This window comes from Orbicella faveolata, unplaced genomic scaffold, assembly GCF_042242905.1.
Source record: "Orbicella faveolata isolate gen_17 unplaced genomic scaffold, um_ofav_v1 contig_14, whole genome shotgun sequence".
NCBI lineage: Eukaryota > Metazoa > Cnidaria > Anthozoa > Scleractinia > Merulinidae > Orbicella > Orbicella faveolata.
The window spans coordinates 5260046-5280278 of NW_028301541.1; the positions used below are offsets into that span (position 1 = coordinate 5260046).

The window sequence follows — 20233 nt, forward strand, 5'->3', positions numbered from 1 at the left end:
CACCATTCACGCTCCAATCAGAGCAGCTACACCGTCCTACGTCATTATTGTGAGACTTTTTGGTTGCACAGGTATCTTTTACTCTGGCTGGATTAAATGAGAGGTACAAAAATTAGCAAAATTAATTCTTCGATTCTTTCTTTGTTATGATAAAGGTCCGGTGCATTTTTCTTCCATTTGCATTATATATCTAGCATGAGTGTATTGCTAGTTTACGATTGTTTTGTAGCGTAACATGGTACCGCGGATCATTTGTCTGTTTTCAGCTCTCTATCTTATTCGTATAATTACCTTTCAATCGTCCTCCATAAAGTTCAACCCTCATAGCAATATATGAACGCCAGCCTTTAGGGTGTATCCTGATGTAGCGTGCTCTAATTGCGGGGAGTATCTTACGTGAAACTGTGTGATAAATGTCGTAGTTACCAATGAAGACCTAAACGTTGAAAGAAGAAAAGAAACGAAGACATCATTGATCATCGCAGTTATACACACAACCTAAGCAGTTGTGAAATTTGAGCATTTGAAAAGACTCCCGCCTAGGCTTCAGTTCCAAGCTAGTGCCAGTCCAATATTGAGAATACGAATATGGCCTATTTCTGTCATCCCACATTCTGACACCATTTTTACCCTCATCTCGCATCCCGCCAAATCTATGTAGGGGACCCTCTGGAAATAAATTACAGGGGTTTGCTTACCTTGATGCGTCCATATGACACATAGCTTCTAAACCGAGCTCCGAAGCGACTGTAGGACATCTGATATTTGGTGACCCATTGGTGAGCTTCTCTTCTTCCTTGTGTAGCGATTCCTTTGATGATACTCAACTCCCGCAAGTCAATCTGAAGAAACTGATGGGTGTTTCGATACTTTGCTACCCAGGCCCCTGTTCGTCCATGACTGTTGTAGATGTTCAGACGCGCTCGGTCAGGTCCGTGGTTGTAGTTGTACGACGACGAGGCCCGAAGATGACCCGAGAGGATACGATAGTCTTCCATACCGAGAGGCATCGTGAAACGGTCTGAAAATAATTCGTACGAAAATAATACGGTTAACTGAATACTTGACGACAACTCTAAGAACGTTATCTAAGAACTCCGGGATTTTGTTCGTACTATAGGAAAAACTCGATCAGCTACCGGGGAGCTGCACTTTGGAACACAGCACACCGGTACTATACTGATAATTCTAAGCAATTCTATGCCAAAGTTAGAAAAGACGTTTTTATTAAACAATTAGACTTTAATTGCGACCTCGATTCAAACGCGAAGCAAGGACGTGACGGATTTTTAGTTTTCTTAATGTGAATGAAATAATACGTATATGATTATCATTATTACAGTACATATTTCTGTTTTTCTTAAACGTTTGTATACACGACCCCACAAGCAAATCTGTCGCTTTAAACCAACTCAAATCGTGTTTAAATAAAGGATTGTCATTGTTGTTGTTGTTATCTTATATGTGAGATGTGTTGCGTGCTATTACTATCAATCATTTACAAAGCTGTTCATAACTTTAAAAAGATGCGTTTTTTATAGAGCTTGTAAAAGTGCTAACGACAGGAACAAGTCAACTAGTTTAGCTCTGTAGTTATTTTGGGTGATCAGCTACAATGCATATTTCAAATTTTTATGTTCTATTTAATCCTGCAAACTACAATACAAATAAATGTTGCCTTGTCTCGTCTTGTTCAATGCGCGTGCCCCTCTTTTAGACTGATGTCAGATGTTATATCAGTTTTGGTGTCCGTATTATATTCCATGAAAATACTAAAATATTAAAACTAATGAGGTTTACCGATTCGACACCCGTAGAACTCCACTCTCATAGAGATATGAGCGTGCCATCCCCATGGATGTATTCGGATGTACTGTCCTCGAATAGCAGGAATGAAGGGGTGTGACACTATCGTGTTGCGATCGCGGTTAGCACTGAAATACTGAAATACGAAAGAGGAAAACTTAGTTTGCCGTCCACTGCGTCACCATGACGTCACATGAACATACTGTATGATACTGCAACTGCTTTAAGCGGGAGGAAGCTTTAAACGAGGGAAACCCAGACGTCCCGGAGCAAATAACATGAGACAGACCTGCAAAGCACTTGTTGTCGTTATACGCAAAAACTGGGACCTTATTACTTGGTCTTCTTGCATTTTACTGCTTGCCATTGCTGTTGACTTTCGCGGGGCAAGCTATCACAAGCTGTACTATCGGACAAAAAATTGTCTCGCTTCAATTCTTTCTCGTCGTTTGAAGATAACGCTCTCAAAACCCAGAATGACTTATGATATGTCAGTCGGCCAGCAATTGAATGGCTCCAATTACCTTGGCGCTGAAGGACACATTTGTAAGAAAGATGTGAGTAGTTGCGACGTGCTAAATTGAGAGACTTGAAGCAACGCGATTAATTGACCTTTTACTCCCGAGCTCAATAAATGCTAGCTTCTCTGTACGTTCAGCAACAAATTCAAGTAGCCAGAATAAAGACCTCGGTCATATCAGAAAAGCATTAAAAACAAAAATAACAAAGTCACGTATTACCTTCCTGCTGTTTCGTTCTTTGTACTCTGAAAAGTGAACTCTATCCAAACTGTGCGTTATATAATACTGTGTCACCCACTGATTCGTGTCATGTCTTCCCTGGGTAGAAATTCGGATTATTTTGGCTGCTCCTCCGAAGTAGACCTGTAGCCACTGGTACCTAGTGTTGTATCTTGAGGACCATGACCCCATAACATTGCCGCGGCGACGGTTATGAAGACGAGCCAGATGAGCGGCGTGGTTCACGTCCCATATGGACGAGGCTGTGATCATGTGATTTTTAAGACGGCCAGACTGCATTCCCATTGGTCGGTTACAGAGTGGACCTATAACCGGAAAGAGAATAGATAGAGGATGTAATCCTTAGAATGAGGCGAATAACAGAACAAGACAACCACGATATTCTACGGTAATATTCTGGCGTAAAGTAAAGTTTTAACGCTGTGCGCCTCAATTTAAAAGCTATTTTGCTTTTTTATAATGTGATGGCATTTCCGTTCTCTTAGCAAGTTCAAATGCTTTGTCATCATTATTGTACAACGTTTGAAAAAATTGGAATGAACTGAGCTGAGTTCAAAAAACAGATTGATCTACTAAGAAAGACTGTTCTTCTCTTCTCTCGTGCCAAATCTTTTGTAGAAAACCACAAGAAAACTCTCTTCGCTCAAAAATATAAACCACGTTAACACATTCGAATTAAGAAATGGTCAAGATTCTATGATATTCGCCTGCATGGGATCATGATAGTTGTATTCATCATCTTGGATAGATGTTTGTTTGGATGAACACAACTGACCATGATTCTCTGTAGGCGTCTCATAGAGGGATTTAGCCATTGTACTGGGTCCATTTTGAAGATTAATATATCTAAAATAGTAAGAGTTATAATTTCTCGAGAATATACAGGAACTAGAAACACAACTTACCCAATCTGCAGCCATACAGCTCCACTCTCATGGAGATATAACTGTACCAAGTCTTCGGATGAATGCGAACGTAACGTGTTTTCAACGAAGGTCTGAACTTGTGAAATACAACGAGATTTCTTTCCATGTTACCTTGGAAGACCTAGAAGAAGAAGAAGAAGAAGAAGAAGAAGAAAAAGCTTAAATGAAGGATGCTTAGTTCCTTGCCCCCGAGTGGGGGATAAGGAACACGTTGACAAAAACGTACAGAAATCACCTGCTACTGGTACAAAGTATGGCTTAAGAATTACCATAGTAGTAAATGGTTTTTATTATTGCACTCTATTCTGTTGTCCACCAGGCGGTACTTAGCCATCATGATTAAAGGTTCTTGAGTCTCTTTGAACTATAGAAAAATTTCGCTTTCAGTTCTGTCTGCATCAATGCTATTCAAAACCAGTTTTCCTGAAATAATTTCTTGTATAATAAGGAGATTAAAATTACTTAATTTTGATAGGCTAAGCTATAGGACATTTTTCCATAATTTTTGTTGAGAACAAAATTACTTCCAAGATTCCAGAGAAGCCTGCCGAAGCCTACCGAAGATAACCCGAAAACCTCCGAAGGATTCCGTAACCAAATTTTGTAAAAAAAATTAAAATGTGATTATAATCCTTAATTTTCCTCGACCCCTTGGTGACCACCTGTACTGAGCTCTCTGGAAAATAGCCCTCCAGAAAGTAAGTTAGTCTTTTTCGCGATTTGTAAAAGTTTTCTGTAACGTTACCTTGACTCTTCTTCCGTGTTTAACCGGAAAGAACCTCACTCCATTATTGCTATAAGAAACCGTGTAGGACTTGACCCATTGATTGGCATCATACCGACCCTGTGTAGCGATTCTTTTCACCCTTGTCGCAATTCCTAAGTCAATCTGCAGAAACTGATGTGCGTTGCGGTACTTTGCAATCCAGCCCCCTCGAGTTGAGCCATGGTTCCGTGCCTGCAGCCTGGCACTCCACGGACCATAAAGGTGGTTGTACATGGAGGAGGCAGTCAGCATTCCCTTAGTAACCCGGCCGTCTTGCATTCCCAAAGGAACATCGCACGGATCTGTTCAGTGAATCATTGAATAATGCCATGTGTTAGATTAGCTAACCAATCGGTAGCAATCCTGTACGGTACCAGTAAGGAAAGATTAAGCAAACTGTGCTGTCCTGGCGTCAATGTATGTTAACAGGAAAGGCACTGCCGTAGAGCAACTTTTCTCACTGGAGACGGCACTGGATATTCACAAAAAGGGGTTTGTAATTCCAAAACCCATATCAGATCGTAAAAAGTGATGAAACATTTTCTGTCTCCAAGCTTTTAATTTGGCGGCAAGAATGAGTTTCCCCGCGTCCGGCACCTCGCTCGTAGTTCGTCGAGTTTCACCAGGTAGGAAAATAGTTGTGGTATTTTGAACAAAATATGTTGGGCCTGTCAAATTTAAATCCAGAATTGTCGAGTTTAGTATTAGAAGAGGTCAAAGCACCTTAAGCATTCTTTACTTCTGTTAGCTTTGTTATTTTTGTATTAAAGGTGGAATTAAGATAAATTTTAATGGTCGTGTTTTTGCGAAATTGTTGTTTAGGTAAAGAGGTTTTGAATCTCAATTGGACCTAAAATTTTGATCTTACCTGCTCGACATCCATAAAACTCGACCCTCATAGAGATGTGACTTCTCCATCCCTTCGGGTGCAAGCGAACAAATCGCGCCAAAATGGGTGGATTGATGGCTTGCGTGACAACACTGTTACGGTCACGGTTTCCTTGAAAGTACTGCAATGATAGGTGAGTGATTAACAGTTGGCATCAGCTCCAGCAAAAGGCTAACTAACGTTCCAAAGGTCAGCTTCACAAACTCGTTACGGCGGTTAATTTTCCTTTATCAGAAGGCAAGTGTTTCACCTGTCGGCCGTCGCAGCCCAATAAAAGTTTCTTTAGAAAATATTATAGGCATAAGCCTGCGAATGACCCTATTGTCTTTCCAATTCCCTATAATTCACTCTGTTTGCCCCCAAATTTTCCATAAACCATTATTTGTAAATGCTCTTGGGAGCTCTGCATATTCCCAAAAGCATTTCACAACAATATTTTTTTTTTGTGGGGGGGGGGGGGGTGAGTTATGAGGAATTGTAAAGTAGGGAATGATATTTTCTCACATACCTTATCCTGGCTGTTAAACCTGTAGATCTGCCAGTGAATTCCATCCAAGCTGGAAGACAGCAGATAGCGCGTTACCCACTGGTCAGCGTCATGCCTTCCTTGTGTGTCCACTTTGGTGATACGCATTGGTCGAGAGAAATCAAACTTGATCCACTGGTTGTGATTGTTGTGTCTTGCGCACCAGGCTCCCACGTAAGGTCCACGCCGTACTCGGCCCAGTCTTCCCAGCCAAGCCGCGTGATGTCCGTTGTACTCAGATGATGCGGTAATCTTGGAATTACTGAGTCTTTTAACCAATGGATTACTACACACGGAGACTGAAACGAGGACATGGGAAATGCATGAATTTGTTTATTCTATCTTTTGCAGGAGAAGATCTCTGCTCTCCCGTTAAAATGGTCAGGTCACGCTAACGCACGCTACAAAACGATAAAATCACGTTCATCATATATCTATCTATATTTTTGTTTACTCACGCTTCCCACACAATAAAATTGTTTAGTCACGCTTTTCACACTATAGGGCGGTCAAGTCAAACTACTTACAATATGAAATTGTTAAGTCACGCTACTCACACTACAAAATGGTTAGGTCACGCTACTTACGCGGTCACGCTACTCACATAATGAATCACCCTGACACACTCACCAAAATATTGACTGTTCGTCTAGGCAAAAAAAAAAAAACGGTCATTACAAAGATCTGCAGAAGAAAAACTGAAACATACCATAGCAACCATAGATTTCTGCCCTCAGAGATATCCAGCTGTACCAACCCTTCGGATAGATGCGAACGTACACAGCGCTAAAAGGTTTTACAAAATCGTGGTACACGATCGTATGTCTGTTGCTGTTTCCAGTGAAAACCTGATTGAGAGTGAAAAATATTGCATTGTAAAACAAATTAGATATTCTGCACAAAATTTTAATCAATAGTGAATTACCAGAAGCACAATTGAAACTATATTGATAGAGATCCTCAAGATTATAACTCGACTCGTAAAGCTATATAAGACAAATAATTTTACTTGAATTCTCTGTTTCTTGGATAAAATTACAAATATATAGGATAAAATGAAAGTAAGATCCCAAACTCGATCCCCCTTTTCTCTCTCCTCAACGGCTAGGGAGACAAGGAAGAGAGAGCCTGGGATTGAGGTTGGTAAGAGGTTTAATCCAATTGTCAGCGTATAAAGCACCACTATGCTCTGGAGAAAGTCGACGAGTCCAACTTCAGACTGTCAAGAACAAATCCAGTTACCAGTATGGTGGAAGATTTGACCACGAATTTCATTTCTCACACTCATTAATCACACTCATTGATCACGTTTAATAAAACGAAATCATGACCGTGATGGTGTTTGGATATCTGACCTTAATTAGCATAGACTTAACTCTCTATTTTCTCCATAGTTTTAGTTTCCATTGAGAAGATAAATCAAACACGAAAGACCGTGTTTGACCACATTACCAAACACCGAGAAGAGAGTTAAAAATACGACTTGTAGCAGAGTGTTTTTGACGAACTTCGAGGTGTTTGAAAATGTGGTCAAACATGGTCTTTCGTGTTTGATACAGTAAATCCAGCCCCCTAACTCACATGGTCAGGCGGCCTACCTTGATTTTTTAAACTTTTTAGATGTAGTGATACCTGTCTTTATTTCAGTTTTCATGCATAAACTGCGTCAGGGTTTGCGCTCTTGAAAAGTTCAGCCTAAATTTTTCAAGTTCGTCGTTTGTAATCCGTGCTAATCTTCTCCATCCTTCACCATCCTTATTCCTTAATGGTTTATTATTATCTCTTTGGTGTTTTCCTATCTGAGTAAACTATTCTTTTTAGGTTTCCTTCTTTTAAAGGTAATTTTTTAAGTGGCCAAAATCACTCAAAATACCATGCTGAGCTCCTTTAAACTAATGCCTTTGGTTACACTTACGTTGGTTCCTCTTCCTTCAGAGTAGTACCGGAAGTTTGTCGTGTCCGCACTGTAAGATACAATATACTTCGTCACCCATTGATTAGCATCCTGCCTGCCTTGGGTACCAATTCCTGTCGCCTTCACAACGCTCACAAAGCTCACTTGGAGCCACTGATTGTGATTTCTGGTTCTAGCGCTCCATGACCAGCGGTGGTTCAACCGACCATGCCATGGTGCCAAGTGGTGATTGTAATACGTAGATGCCGAGAAATGGCCGTTTGTGATACGTTTGTCCTCGAGACCGAGTGGGAGCGAGCAGCGCCCTGTGTTGAAAAATTGTTAGAAAAGTATAAGTTAATCGTAGTGCGAGCAAAAGCATTATTTCCTAGCATCTATAGTCTAACTAACATTCTGTGTACGCATTGCATGCCTACGATCTCTGTTTTTATCCAGCCTCTCCAGCTCTTTGCACGCCTTACGTGCCTATGTTATTACTTGCTATTTCTCTTGTTTCCATGCGACCTAAACTCTCGTTTTTGGCAATATACGGCTGCTCAGATATTATTTTGAAGGAGGCAGAAAGATAGGCACTAGCGCAAAAATATTGCTTTTTGAAGTACTGGACGACATCCTGAGCCTTACCGTTGTAAGAATTTCTGAGCACTTTGTGTAGAATTGAGCTTTACACTTTTAAGATGAAAACCATCACTTGGTAAAAGTAACGTCTACATACGAGCCAAGTGGCCCATCAGGCCGGAGCTTATCCCCACTTCTGCAGCACGAAGCGACTAGAAGTATTTCTTCTCCTCCCTGGATGGGATGCTAGGTCTATCACAGGGTTTCCCCTAGTATTAAATTCGCCGGTACATGTACCCATTTATACACCTGGGTGGAGAGAGGCACCGTGAGAGTAAAGTGTCTTGCCCAAGAACACAACACAATGTCCTCGGCCAGGGCTCGAACACGGACTGCCCGAACCGGAGTCGAGCGCACTAACCATGAGGCCATCGCGCCCCATCCCCCCCCCCCCCCCCCCTATCATGAAAACCATCACTTGATAGATACTAAACGGTGGATGAGTCCTTAGTTTAAGATGGCACAAAAACGATCTCTCAGATGAAGATTTAAATACATACCTGCAGAACAACCATAAAACTCCACCCTCATGGAAATGTGTCGGTGCCAGCCCCAAGGACAGACACGAATGTAGCGGGCTTTGATCTGCGGGAACAATCGGTGCTGTACAACGCTGTTTTGGTCTCTGTTACCTGTAAGGTACTGTGACGAACACAAAGATAAATACGATACAAAGAGGAATCAGATAATGTCTTCTAGATGAAAAAAATGTCAGGTTAACGTGCTATATTACCATGAGGTGCAGATAAATGTATGCGTTGCAGACCTTTTTAATAAAAACAGGTACCCAGTCAACTTTTTTGCGATAAGATTGCATATGCATTAAAACGAACAGGAGCCAAATACTCACTTTTCGATTGCTATTCTTTTTAAACTCGGCGAAATGCGCTCCATCTTGACTGTAGGTAAGATAATACTGAGTCACCCATTGTGCGGCGTCTTGTCGTCCCTGAGTAGCGATCTTCACGACTCGCATGGCGTGGATAAAATCAACCTGAAGCCACTGGTAACGAGTGTTATGACGCGCGGACCAGGCTCCTATGCGCGGTCCTCGCCGTCGCCAGTGAAGTCTGGCATTGGATGGACCGTGATTTCCGTCCCAGCTCGAGGAGGCTGATAACTGCCGTCCTTTTATTCGACCGTTTTGCATTCCAAGAGGCTGGTTACAACGTTTTCCTACGTTTTAAAGAAGTGTTAGAGTAGTATACACTTAAAGTACAGTAAAAGCTCGTGTATAAGAACCTAAGATTTTAGAAACTGTTAGGCTGAAATTTCCCAGTTAAGCACCCTTCACATAGGTTCGTATCTTCAAAATATAGTGTTTTCTCAAATATATACTAGTTAATGCAACGCTTTCAAGTGGTATACCATATCCCACAAGCCACTTGTATACCAAAACAATAAAAGTGACAGGAGAATGTTCGATGGTATACCAGAGAGCATTGCATAACTATTTTATACCATGCCATAGGAAATATAGTAGACAAAACAATCAGTGCGTCATACGCGCGGCGCATGATGGGAAGGTTGGATGTAATACCGTCGAATATACAACGGCTTTCCTGTACTCTGATTGGCTGTATTTTCTATGGCATGGTATAAAATACAGGTACATCACGTGCGATACAAAAAGGGCAACAAAACCTAGCCAGAACACTGGCAGTGTTATGAGATATGTTATGAGATGTGTTATGAGATTACAATACTGTACTGTGAATGATTCAATGTAAAGGCAACACCAGGTTATGAATGAAATTCTTACCATAGACACATCCGTAGAATTCAACTCTCAGGCCTATCCAGGAATACCAGGCCACAGGGTAAACTCTAAAGTATCTTCCATACAGAGGTTTGACAAACTTGTGCTGAACGATAATATATCTGTCGTAATTTCCTGAGAATATCTGCAAGCACGATTCGTACATATACGTAAATCTCACATTTCTTCCACTTGAAACAACCATTTCAACCAATAAACCGATTGAAGTTGATTTCGTTTAATTACCCTAATATATCAATTTTAAGGATAATTTGAATTAAATAAGGCAAACGTACTAATAGCTCTTTTTTTCAAAGATCATTAACCTCGTGCGAAAAGGGCGAAGGACATTGGTTCTTTCACCAGTTACGCCAAAGCCCACTTCGTCGCACATCGCACTCGCCTCGTTCGTCTTTCCTCGAGTTAAGATATGAGAACTGATAGCAATGAGCCATTTCCTAGTTGCCTTTTGCCTCTGTTTAAAACGAGTCCCCGTTCGAAACCATTCATATAAAAGTGAGTTCCGCATACAGGTTCACATCATGCAAATCAAACTTATTTTCTTAAGAAAGGTTTTGCATGAAGATTCGTTTTGAAACAGAGGCACAAGGTAACTCGAAAATGGGCTATTGATCTTGCACATCCTAGTCAGTAGTGTCAGTCAAAGCAAGACTATTACTGGTTGAAAACTGACTCATAATAGTGCCAATGATAACCGTACCTTTGTTGATCTTCCCTCACGGTAAGGAACTATTCTGCCTTTATTTTTTCCATACTTGATGTAATATTTCGTTACCCAGTAATTAGCATTGTGCATTCCCTGCGTGGCGACACGTGTCGCCTTAGTCATCGCTTGGAAGTCTATCTGCAGAAACCGGATTCTGTCGTTCCTTCTTGGAGACCAACCTCCTCCGAAACGGCTGTAGCGCCTTCTGTTAAGTCGAGCGTTCCACGGCGCGTCGTAAATGTTGTTGTAAGAGGAGGCGGTCATGACGGGGTCTGGAACACGGCCGTCTTCGAGACCAAGCGGCATGTCACAGTGATCTGAAAAATTTTAATCATTATATTCCATTAAAAAGATTCGCACGTGATTGGTCTAAACGAGGCACGTGACTGAATATTCCCCAGCTAAAACTTGTGAATATCCGAGTGATATTCGCCAATTTTTAAAACTGCGCGTGTTGCAACAAGTATTTGAAGGATAATAAACACAATAGCCACCATTTGGCATGAAAATATTTGTTCAGATATTTGCTCTTGGACATTATCTGTTCCCTAAAACTCACAGTTTTCGTCGAGCCAAGCTCTCGGAAAACTGTTCTCTTCTCGGAACAGATAATGTTTGCAGACAAACATCCGAGCATATTTTCGCCCCACATGGAGGCTATAGTTTATATAAGGCTAAAAAAGGGAATTTCACCTTTGCAGTAAGTGAAAACGAAACTTTAAGTGAAAGGATAAATAAGACAACATCGTTTCTCAAGCGAGAGGAAAGACAATTTTGTCTCTGGTCATTAACTTTTCTCAAAGAAAATTTTCTCAGAAAATCGTATTAAAAGTTATGTGAACCATGGAATTAAAAAACAACATTTATTGTGTAGAAAAAAAGTGGTGTCCAAGTACCTCCATCTCCCCATTTGCAATAGAACTCCCAAATTTCTCTAACAGTTTGAAAGTTTGCATTACTTCCTGGGGATAGTCAATTCCTTTTCTAGCAGAAATTTCGAAGAAATACAAAGATTTTTTGACATTTTTCTTTCCCTCTGTTAGTTCTGACTCTTTTTAAAAAAACTGTTGAGACATTCACTTACTCCAAGGACATCCATACAACTCGACCCTCATGGAAATATGCGACCTCCAGCCTCTTGGTTGAATGCGAACGTATCGAGCATACAGAGCTGGCCTGAAGGCGTGCGTGCGGACTGAATACCTGTCAAAGTTGCCTTGGAATTGCTGCAAAATTACGAATACATCATTTAGCAATCTGTACTGTCAAGCTGAAGGTAAAGCTATATTTAAATTATCTGTAAGTAGCATCAGTAATCGTAATTACATTGAGAGTAGTGTAAGTATTAGTATAGTAGGTAGGATAATTAATCGTATTATTATGTATTGTAGCCGCCATCCGTCTTCTCATTGGCTAAAAGCCTATAATTAATTCTGGGAAACAGCGCAACCTACAGATAATTCACTAATCTGCTATCCGAAATAATCAAGGTCTCGGTTAGTGTTATCAGCCTCAGCCTTCTTCGGCTGATAACACTTACCTCAACTTTGATTATTCCAGATATCACAAAAACCTCATCCAAAAATTGTTTATTGCATTTTATAATAAAGTTTCCATATAACGTGCGCTCTGATTGGCTAAAACAGCGTGCTTTATCAGAGAACAGAGCACGGGTTGATGACGGTAAGCTGGCTTTCAAATTTTTGCTTCGTAATTTTGACAAATTTGACACAAATTAGAGCTGAGATGTTGGGTTTCCTTTCATGATGACGACCATATTAGATCAACATAAAAAAGAGGATGATGTGAAACATTGGCTGTTGTTTGGACTTCACCCTCTTTTTAACCCGTTCAAGGGATGGGATTCTAATTTCAAGAGATGAAGTTCCAGGTGAGAGTAGACTGTCTTGATATAGTGACAAAGACTACCAATCTTCTCAGAAAAATGACATTAGACCTAAGATGCTGGACTTCGTTTCAAGATGGCGGCCATATTAAACTAACATGGCCGATGTTTCACATCAGTCTCTTTTCCACCCGTTGAAGAGATGGGATTCTAACATCGAGAGATGAAGTTTTAAGTGACAGTTTTATATCTTGATATTCACAAAAATGCTACCAAGCTACTAAATAAAAAGTTATAAGACCAGAATAGTTCACTTCGTTTTTAGAGGGCGGCTATATTAGACTAACATGGCTGCTGTTTGACATCATCCTCTTTTTAACCCGTGAAAGAGACAGGAGCCTAATATCGAGAGATGAAGTTCCAGGCGACAGTAGACTGTCATGACGTAAAGAGAAAAAGTAGCCAGGTACTAACGAAAACGTTATTAGACCTGAGATGTTGGACTTCGTTTCAAGATGGCGGCCATATTAGACTAACATGGCGGATGTTTGACGTCATTCCATTTTTCACCCGATGAAGAGATGGGATTCTATCATCGAGAGATGAAGTTTTCCGTTACAGTTTTATATCTTGATATCCACACAAAAAGTACCGAGCTACTAAATAAAAATCTTTTAGACCAGAAAAGTTGACCTTCGTTTCAAGATGGCGGCAATATTCGACTTACATAGCTGTTGTTTGGCATGATCCTCTTTTTAACCCGTGAAAGGGATGGGAGTCTAATATCGAGAGATGAAGTTCCAGGCGACAGTAGACTGTATTGATGTAAAGAGAAAAACCAGCTAGGTACTAAGAAAAACGTTATTAGACCTGAAATGATGTACTTCGTTTCAACATCTCGGCTATATTTGCATAACGTGGCCGATGTTTGACATCATTCTTTTTTTCACCCGTTGAAGAGATGGGATTTTATCATCGAGAGATGAAGTTTTACGTGACATTTTAATATTTTGATATCCACACAAAAACTACCAACCTACTACTTAAAAAGTTATTAGACCAGAAAATTTACACTTTGTTTCAAGATGGCGGCTATATTAGACCAACATGGCCGTTGTTTGGACTTCATCCTCTTTTTAACCCGTGAAAGAGATGAGATTCTAGTTTCGAGGAATCAAGTTCCAGGCGACAGTAGACTGTCTTAATTCAAAGACAAAAACCACCAAAATACTAAGAAAAACGTCATTAGAGCTGAGATGTTGGGTTTTCTTCCACGATAACCACCATATTAGATCAACGTAAAAAGAGGATGATGTGAAACCTCGGTTGTTGTTTGGCCTTCTTCTTTTTAACCCGTTCAAGAGATGGGATTCTTATTTCATGATGTGAAGTAACAGGGGAGAGTAGACTGTCTTGATATAGTGACAAGCACTACCAAGGTTCTAAGAAAAATTATATTAGACCTGAGATGCTGGACTTCGTTTCAAGATAGCGGCCATATTAAACTAAAATGGCCGATGTTTCACATCATACCCTTTTCCGCCTGTTGAAGAGATGGGATTCTAACATCGAGGGATGAAGTTTTACGTGACAGTTTTATATCTTGATATTCACACAAAAACTACCAGGCAGCAGCTACTAAATATAAACTTATAACACCAGAATATTTCACTTCGTTCAAAAACAGCGGCCATATTAGACTAACATGGCCGTTGTTTGACATCATCCTCTTTTCAACCCGTGAAAGAGATGGGAGCCTAATATCGAGAGATGAAATTCCAGATGACAGTAGACTGTCTTGACGTAAAAAGAAACTCTAGCAAGGTACTAACGAAAACGTTATTAGATCTGAGATGTTGAACTTTGCTTCAAGATGGCGGCCATATTAGACTAACATGGCTCATGTTTGACATCATTCCCTTTTTCACCCGTTGAAGAGATGGGATTCTCTCATCGAGAGATGAAGTTTTACGCTACAGTTGTATGTCTTGATATCCACACAAAAAGTACCAAACTTCTAAATAAAAATGTTTTAGACCAGAAAAGTTGATGTTCGTTTTAATATGGCGGCAATATTCGACTTATATGGCTGTTGTTTGACATGATCCTCTTTTTAACCCGTGAAATAGATGGGAGCCCAATATCGAGAGATGAAGCTTTAGGCGCCAGTAGACTGTCTTGAAGTAAAGAGAAAAACTAGCGAGGTACTAACGGAAACGTTATTAGACCTGAGATGTTGGACTTCATTTCAAGATGGCGGTCATATATATTAGACTAACATGGCTCATGTTTGACGTCATCCCCTTTTTCACCCGTTGAAGAGATAGGATTCTATCATCGCGAGATGACGCTTTACGCTACAGTTTTATATCTTGATATCCACACAAAAAGTACCAAGCTACTAAATATAAATGTTTTAGACCAGAAATGTGGCACTTCGCTTCAAGATGGCGGCAAAATTCGACTTATATGGCTGTTGTTTGACATGATCCTCTTTTTAACCCGTGAAAGAGATGGGAGCCCAATATCGAGAGATGAAGCTCTATGCGACAATAGATTGTCTTGAAGTAAAGAGAAAAACTAGCAAGGTACTAACGGAAACGTTATTAGACCTGAGATTTTGGACTTCATTTCAACATGGCGGCCATATCAGACTAACATGGCAGATGTTTGACACGTTTCCCTTTTTCACCCGTTGAAGAGATGGGATTCTATCATCGAGAGATGAAGTTTTACGCTACAGTTTTATATCTTGATATCCACACAAAAAGTACCAAGCTACTAAAGAAAAATATTTTAGACCAGAAAAATTGAACTTCGTCTCAAGATGGCGGCACTAATCGACTTACATGGCTGTTGTTTGACATGATCCCCTTTTTAACCCGTGAAAGAGATAGGAATCTAATATCGAGAGATGAAGCTCTATGCGACAATAGACTGTCTTGAAGTAAAGAGAAAAACTAGCAAGGTACTAACGGAAACGTTATTAGACCTGAGATTTTGGACTTCATTTCAACATGGTGGACACATTAGACTAACATGGCGGATGTTTGACACAGTTCCCTTTTTCACCAGTTGAAGAGATGGGATTCTATCATCGAGAGATGAAGTTTTACGCTACAGTTTTATATCTTGATATCCACACAAAAATACCAAGCTGCTAAATAAAAATGTTTTAGACCAGAAATGTGGCACTTCGCTTCAAGATGGCGGCAATATTCGACTTATATGGCTGTTGTTTGACATGATCCTCTTTTTAACCCGTGAAAGAGATGGGAGCCCAATATCGAGAGATGAAGCTCTAGGCGACAGTAGACTGTATTGATGTAAAGAGAAAAACCAGCTAGGTACTAAGAAAAACGTTACCCATTTATTCACCTGGGTGGAGAGAGGCAATGTGAGAGTGGTGTCTTGCCCGAGAACACGACACAATGTTCCCGACCAGGGCTCAAGCCCGAACCACCCAATCCGGATTCCAGCGTGCTAACCAATACTCAACCGCGTCTTCAACACCCAGTTTCTCAATTGCAAATAGGGAAATCATTTCATAAATCAATTTAGTCACAAACCTTCACAACGTTCCACCAGTGTTTCACTTTAGCAAAGTACATGCCATCCGAGCTGTAGAGAACATAATAGGCTGTCACCCATTGGCTAGCATCGTACCTTCCTTGGGTATTAATCCCAGTGACCTTCATCGTCCGCCCAAGGTCGACTTGTAGAAACTGATGGTGGTTGTTGTGTTTGGCTGCCCACGATCCGACGAAGCGGCCATGTTTTCGGCGGTGAAGCCTGGCGAGCCATGGAGCGTGGAAATGGTTGTGGTACGACGAAGCAGTAATGGCTCGGTTTTTGATTCGTCCATTTTGCATCCCAACGGGGTTCGTACAGAAACGTGCTGTTTGGTGAAACGAAACAACAAAGAGTTTTAAACAGTAACATCCAACCAGGTTTATGGGACGTACTTGATTGTCCAGTTCCACTGGCGAATATTTTGCCTTGTTCTCGTTTTGCGAGTTTATGGACCTAGCCGACATCGACTCGGTCTATAAATCCTGAATACGGACCTCATGCTAGTCCAACAACATCTACATAGCATAAAAAACTGTGCTTTCAACGAATTTTTGAAAGAAAAACTTAGTGGGATCTAGAAACCGTGTGCAAATAGGGTTTTCCAGGACGTCATCAGTACATTACCTTAGCTCTTGCCTGTTTCTGTTAGGTTTAACTTTGTTTTTAAAGTTATTACTACCTAGAAATCCTGAAGCGGGTTACAGATTCAATGTTCCAGCCCAATTCAGGTTTGCCCAGATCCCATTTCCAGCCTATTTTGGCCCAAGTCCCAGCCCCATTCCCATCTTTATGGCTTGCAATTCCTAGTCCCAGGGACCCAATTCACATTTCCCCAGTGAAAAAAACATAGGCAAATCCCAGTTTTCATTTTACCCCTCCAGGTTCTTCCACCTACATTAATTTTTGATTATTTCTATCGAGAAAACGAGGAGAAACCTCTTTAAAACTGTAAGTCGAAGGGAATGAGAAGTTCCTCACTCACCTCCCCCATAGTAACAGCCATAGATCTCCACTCGCATAGCAACATAGCTTCGGAAAGCCTTGGGATGAAAACGAATGAACTTGGCTCGGATTGGAGGCGCCAGTTCATGCTCTACGATTGTATAGCGATCAAAGTTCGCTTGAAACACCTAAAAGCAAATCAAGAAAAGAAAACATTTTTAAAGGAATAGGCCACTTCCGAGTCGCTTTTTGCCTCGGTATCAAAAACGAGTCTTTGCGCGAAACCGTTCATATGGAAATGCGTCCTACCTACAGGTTCATTTTCATGCAAATCAAACTTATTTTCATATGAAAGATTTTGGACGAAGACTTGTTTTGAAACAGAGGCACAAGGTAACTCGGAAATGGCCTATTGAAATTAGCCTGTCACGCGGAAATGGCTAAATTCCCACATTTAGCCGCCTCTTGCCTCGGCATTTACGGGTATCTTTCTATAACTTAGCTTCCCGCGTAAGGGCAATTATGTGCAATGAGAGCTTTTTTACTGTTTTCTTCACGGATCGTCGATCGAGTGGTGAAAAACCACAAAAATAAACGAGAGAAAAGGGCTTCTGCGGGGTGGATTAAAATTTCGGGAATTTCCAATAGACAGAAAAGTCCTGAGAAAATTATTTGCCACACAAGTAGAAAAGTAGACTACGAGTTGTCGTTCTTTTGCTTTGGCCGACGAAATCTGACAACGAGAAGCGGGCGTGAGAGAGAAAAAAACGCTTCTGGCCCCCAGATTTAGCGCGGCTATTTTTTCTCGCGCCTTTTTTATCTCGTCGCATTCGACGGAATAAGTGAAAGATCTGAGGGACTACTCGTAGTCTGGTAATAAAACAGTATCACAACAAACCTTATTCCTTCCATACTCCATATATGCCCTAAACCGTTTTCCATCTAGACTATATTTAACAGTGTAAGTTGTCACCCACTGGTGGGCATCGTGTCGACCCTGTGTAGCCACGCCTGTAATTTTGGCCGGCCGGCACAGTTCCACTTGCAGCCACTGATGTGCGTTTCTGCCTCTAGCTACCCAGGCCCCTGCTCGGCCGTGCCCGTTGGGCTGGTTGATTCGAGCGCGGTCTGGGCCGTGGACGTGGTTCCAGGATGAAGAAGCACTTAGTGCGCTGCTAGGGATGCGGTAATCTTCCAAACCGAGAGGCATCATACAATGATCTGAAAAGGAAAGAGATAAAGGTTTTAAGGCTTGTCGTGATCAGGGGCCCCTTTCTCGAAGGTCTCGAAAAGTTTTCGCACCCGGAAGGCCATAGCAAAATCTCAAACCTTACGATTACAGAACTGTTTTATTCACATATTCCTAACATGAAGAGAGGTTCTCTTCATACAAGAAGTTTCAGGCGTATACACCCCTCTGTTTTTAGATACAGACTAGTTAAAAATGGCTTTCCGGGTTCGAAACGTTTCCAGGGCTTTCGAGAAATGGGCCCCAGGTTTGTGTAAATAATTAAGAGACATTTACGTGACAATGTCGTTAATGATAGAGCCATTGATTTCACAGCAAAATTTGCCAGGTACTAAAATATTAACATTGTCAAAATTGTTAGCGTTTCTAGAATCATTTACGCAAATTACAAGAGTCGTTATTGTTAAAACAGGGATCATTAACGTTGCTGGAAACGGAAGCAGAAGGAATGGACCAATGGTTAATTTTTCTAAGCAAGAAGTCTGTTTCGAGTTACTCCATATATTTTTTTATGTTGCTTGCTTTGCACGATTTTTTTCATGGTTATTATTCCGCAGGATCTTTTTCTTTTTTGGTGAAACCCTTACTGGATCTCAAACGTGACAAAAATCCGTTGATTTTCGGCCAGGAAATATAAGGAAAGTAGATTGCAAGACTGTTTCATTCAAATTCGAGTTTTGTGGCAGCGATTTAGATCAACAAAAAATTTCTTAAAATCGGACCTCGCACCATGTGACTCCAAATCTGCGTGCTGATTGGATAGTTGATTGCTTTGGTCTGTGAATCAAAACATGTCTAAAAGCTGCAGTGCGCTGGTATGGTAACTGGAAATCTTAGCCCTACTACAAAGTAGATGTTTGCTCAGTGACCTGGCCTTTGAATGGCAGCTGAGGCTGGAGGTGACCCTGTTTTGATAAAAACCTCACTGCTTTTGTTGTGTAAATCAAAGTTGTTCCAATGCTAACTAGTTTGCATTTGAATAAGAAAAGCAGAGAGGTTTGTATCAAAGCAGGATTACCTCCAACCTCGTTTGCATTCATAGGTCAAGTCACTGAGAACACAACTATAAACTGGCCTATAATGAGTACAATATACTACGATTATCAGCTGAACAAGGCGCGACAGACGTTTGGTGACCAGGTTTTAACGTTCAAATCATGTTGTTGTTACGAGCAACTAGCTCCGTTTCAACTGATAATCGTAGTATCTCTATTTCTTTACTTCCCACCAACCTGCAAAGCATCCGTAGAACTCTGCTCGCATGGAGATGTGTCCATACCAGTGCCAAGGCATGATACGAATGTACCTTGTTTTGATATTTGGCACCAGCGGGTATGATTTCACAGTGTTCTGATCTCGGTTTCCTGGGAAATACTGTTAACAGACAAACAACAATACCCAAGGTGAGACCAAAGGTGCACTTTCCAACGAAAACAGCCCCGTTACGTTCTTCCGGTTTCCAATAAAAAATGGTGTTACGCGTGATTTTTTTTTTCTCAGCCTCAACGCAAAAAGGCTTTTTCAGTATTGTGCAAAAGTAATTCAAACGAAATCCGATGAAATTCGAGAATTTCGAGGTTTTCGACGAAAATGAACGAAATTTCGTTTCGAAAAAAATTAGGAAAGGTTCTTCAAAACTTCGGAAACCCAGTATTTCTACTGATACAAAATTTCGTGAAATTTCGCCTGGCTTCGTAAAACTTTGCGACGAGCTTTCGCTCGATCAGGTCTTGAAAATACGCTTCAAGTCTTCGAAAATTCGTTCGAAAGTTCGTTATGTACACGCATGTTTTGATTAACATAAACTGAAAGAGAAAGAACGCAAAATAAACGTTTTTTGTAGGCTTACAGAAGAACGAAGGGCAAAATTTTACAAAATTAGTTAAATTGCACTACTTTTGCACAGTTCCATATGTACAAAAAGATTTCA

The 20233-nt window shown here is 40.8% G+C and overlaps 2 protein-coding genes across 2 annotated transcripts; both read right to left on the minus strand.

The window, feature by feature from the left end:
* Positions 1–193: 193 nt before the first annotated feature.
* On the minus strand, positions 194–3608 carry LOC110068465 (EGF-like repeat and discoidin I-like domain-containing protein 3). The gene is made up of 5 exons (XM_089287710.1): positions 3473–3608; positions 2547–2872; positions 1801–1942; positions 699–1021; positions 194–436 (listed from the first exon to the last, which is right to left on the minus strand). Exons 1-5 carry the CDS (start codon positions 3597–3599, stop codon positions 263–265), a joined length of 1092 nt encoding a protein of 363 aa, XP_089143836.1. The 5' UTR covers positions 3600–3608; the 3' UTR covers positions 194–262.
* Positions 3609–4196: 588 nt separating this feature from the next.
* Positions 4197–19596, minus strand: LOC110068462 (uncharacterized). Its single transcript, XM_089287388.1, has 14 exons — positions 19536–19596; positions 17953–18275; positions 17095–17242; positions 16109–16437; positions 11778–11919; positions 10688–11010; positions 9970–10111; positions 9058–9383; positions 8708–8849; positions 7590–7894; positions 6384–6522; positions 5657–5973; positions 5128–5269; positions 4197–4561 (listed from the first exon to the last, which is right to left on the minus strand). The coding sequence occupies exons 1-14, from the start codon at positions 19594–19596 to the stop codon at positions 4197–4199; spliced, it is 3204 nt and encodes a 1067-aa protein (XP_089143514.1).
* Between the last annotated feature and the right edge of the window lie 637 nt (positions 19597–20233).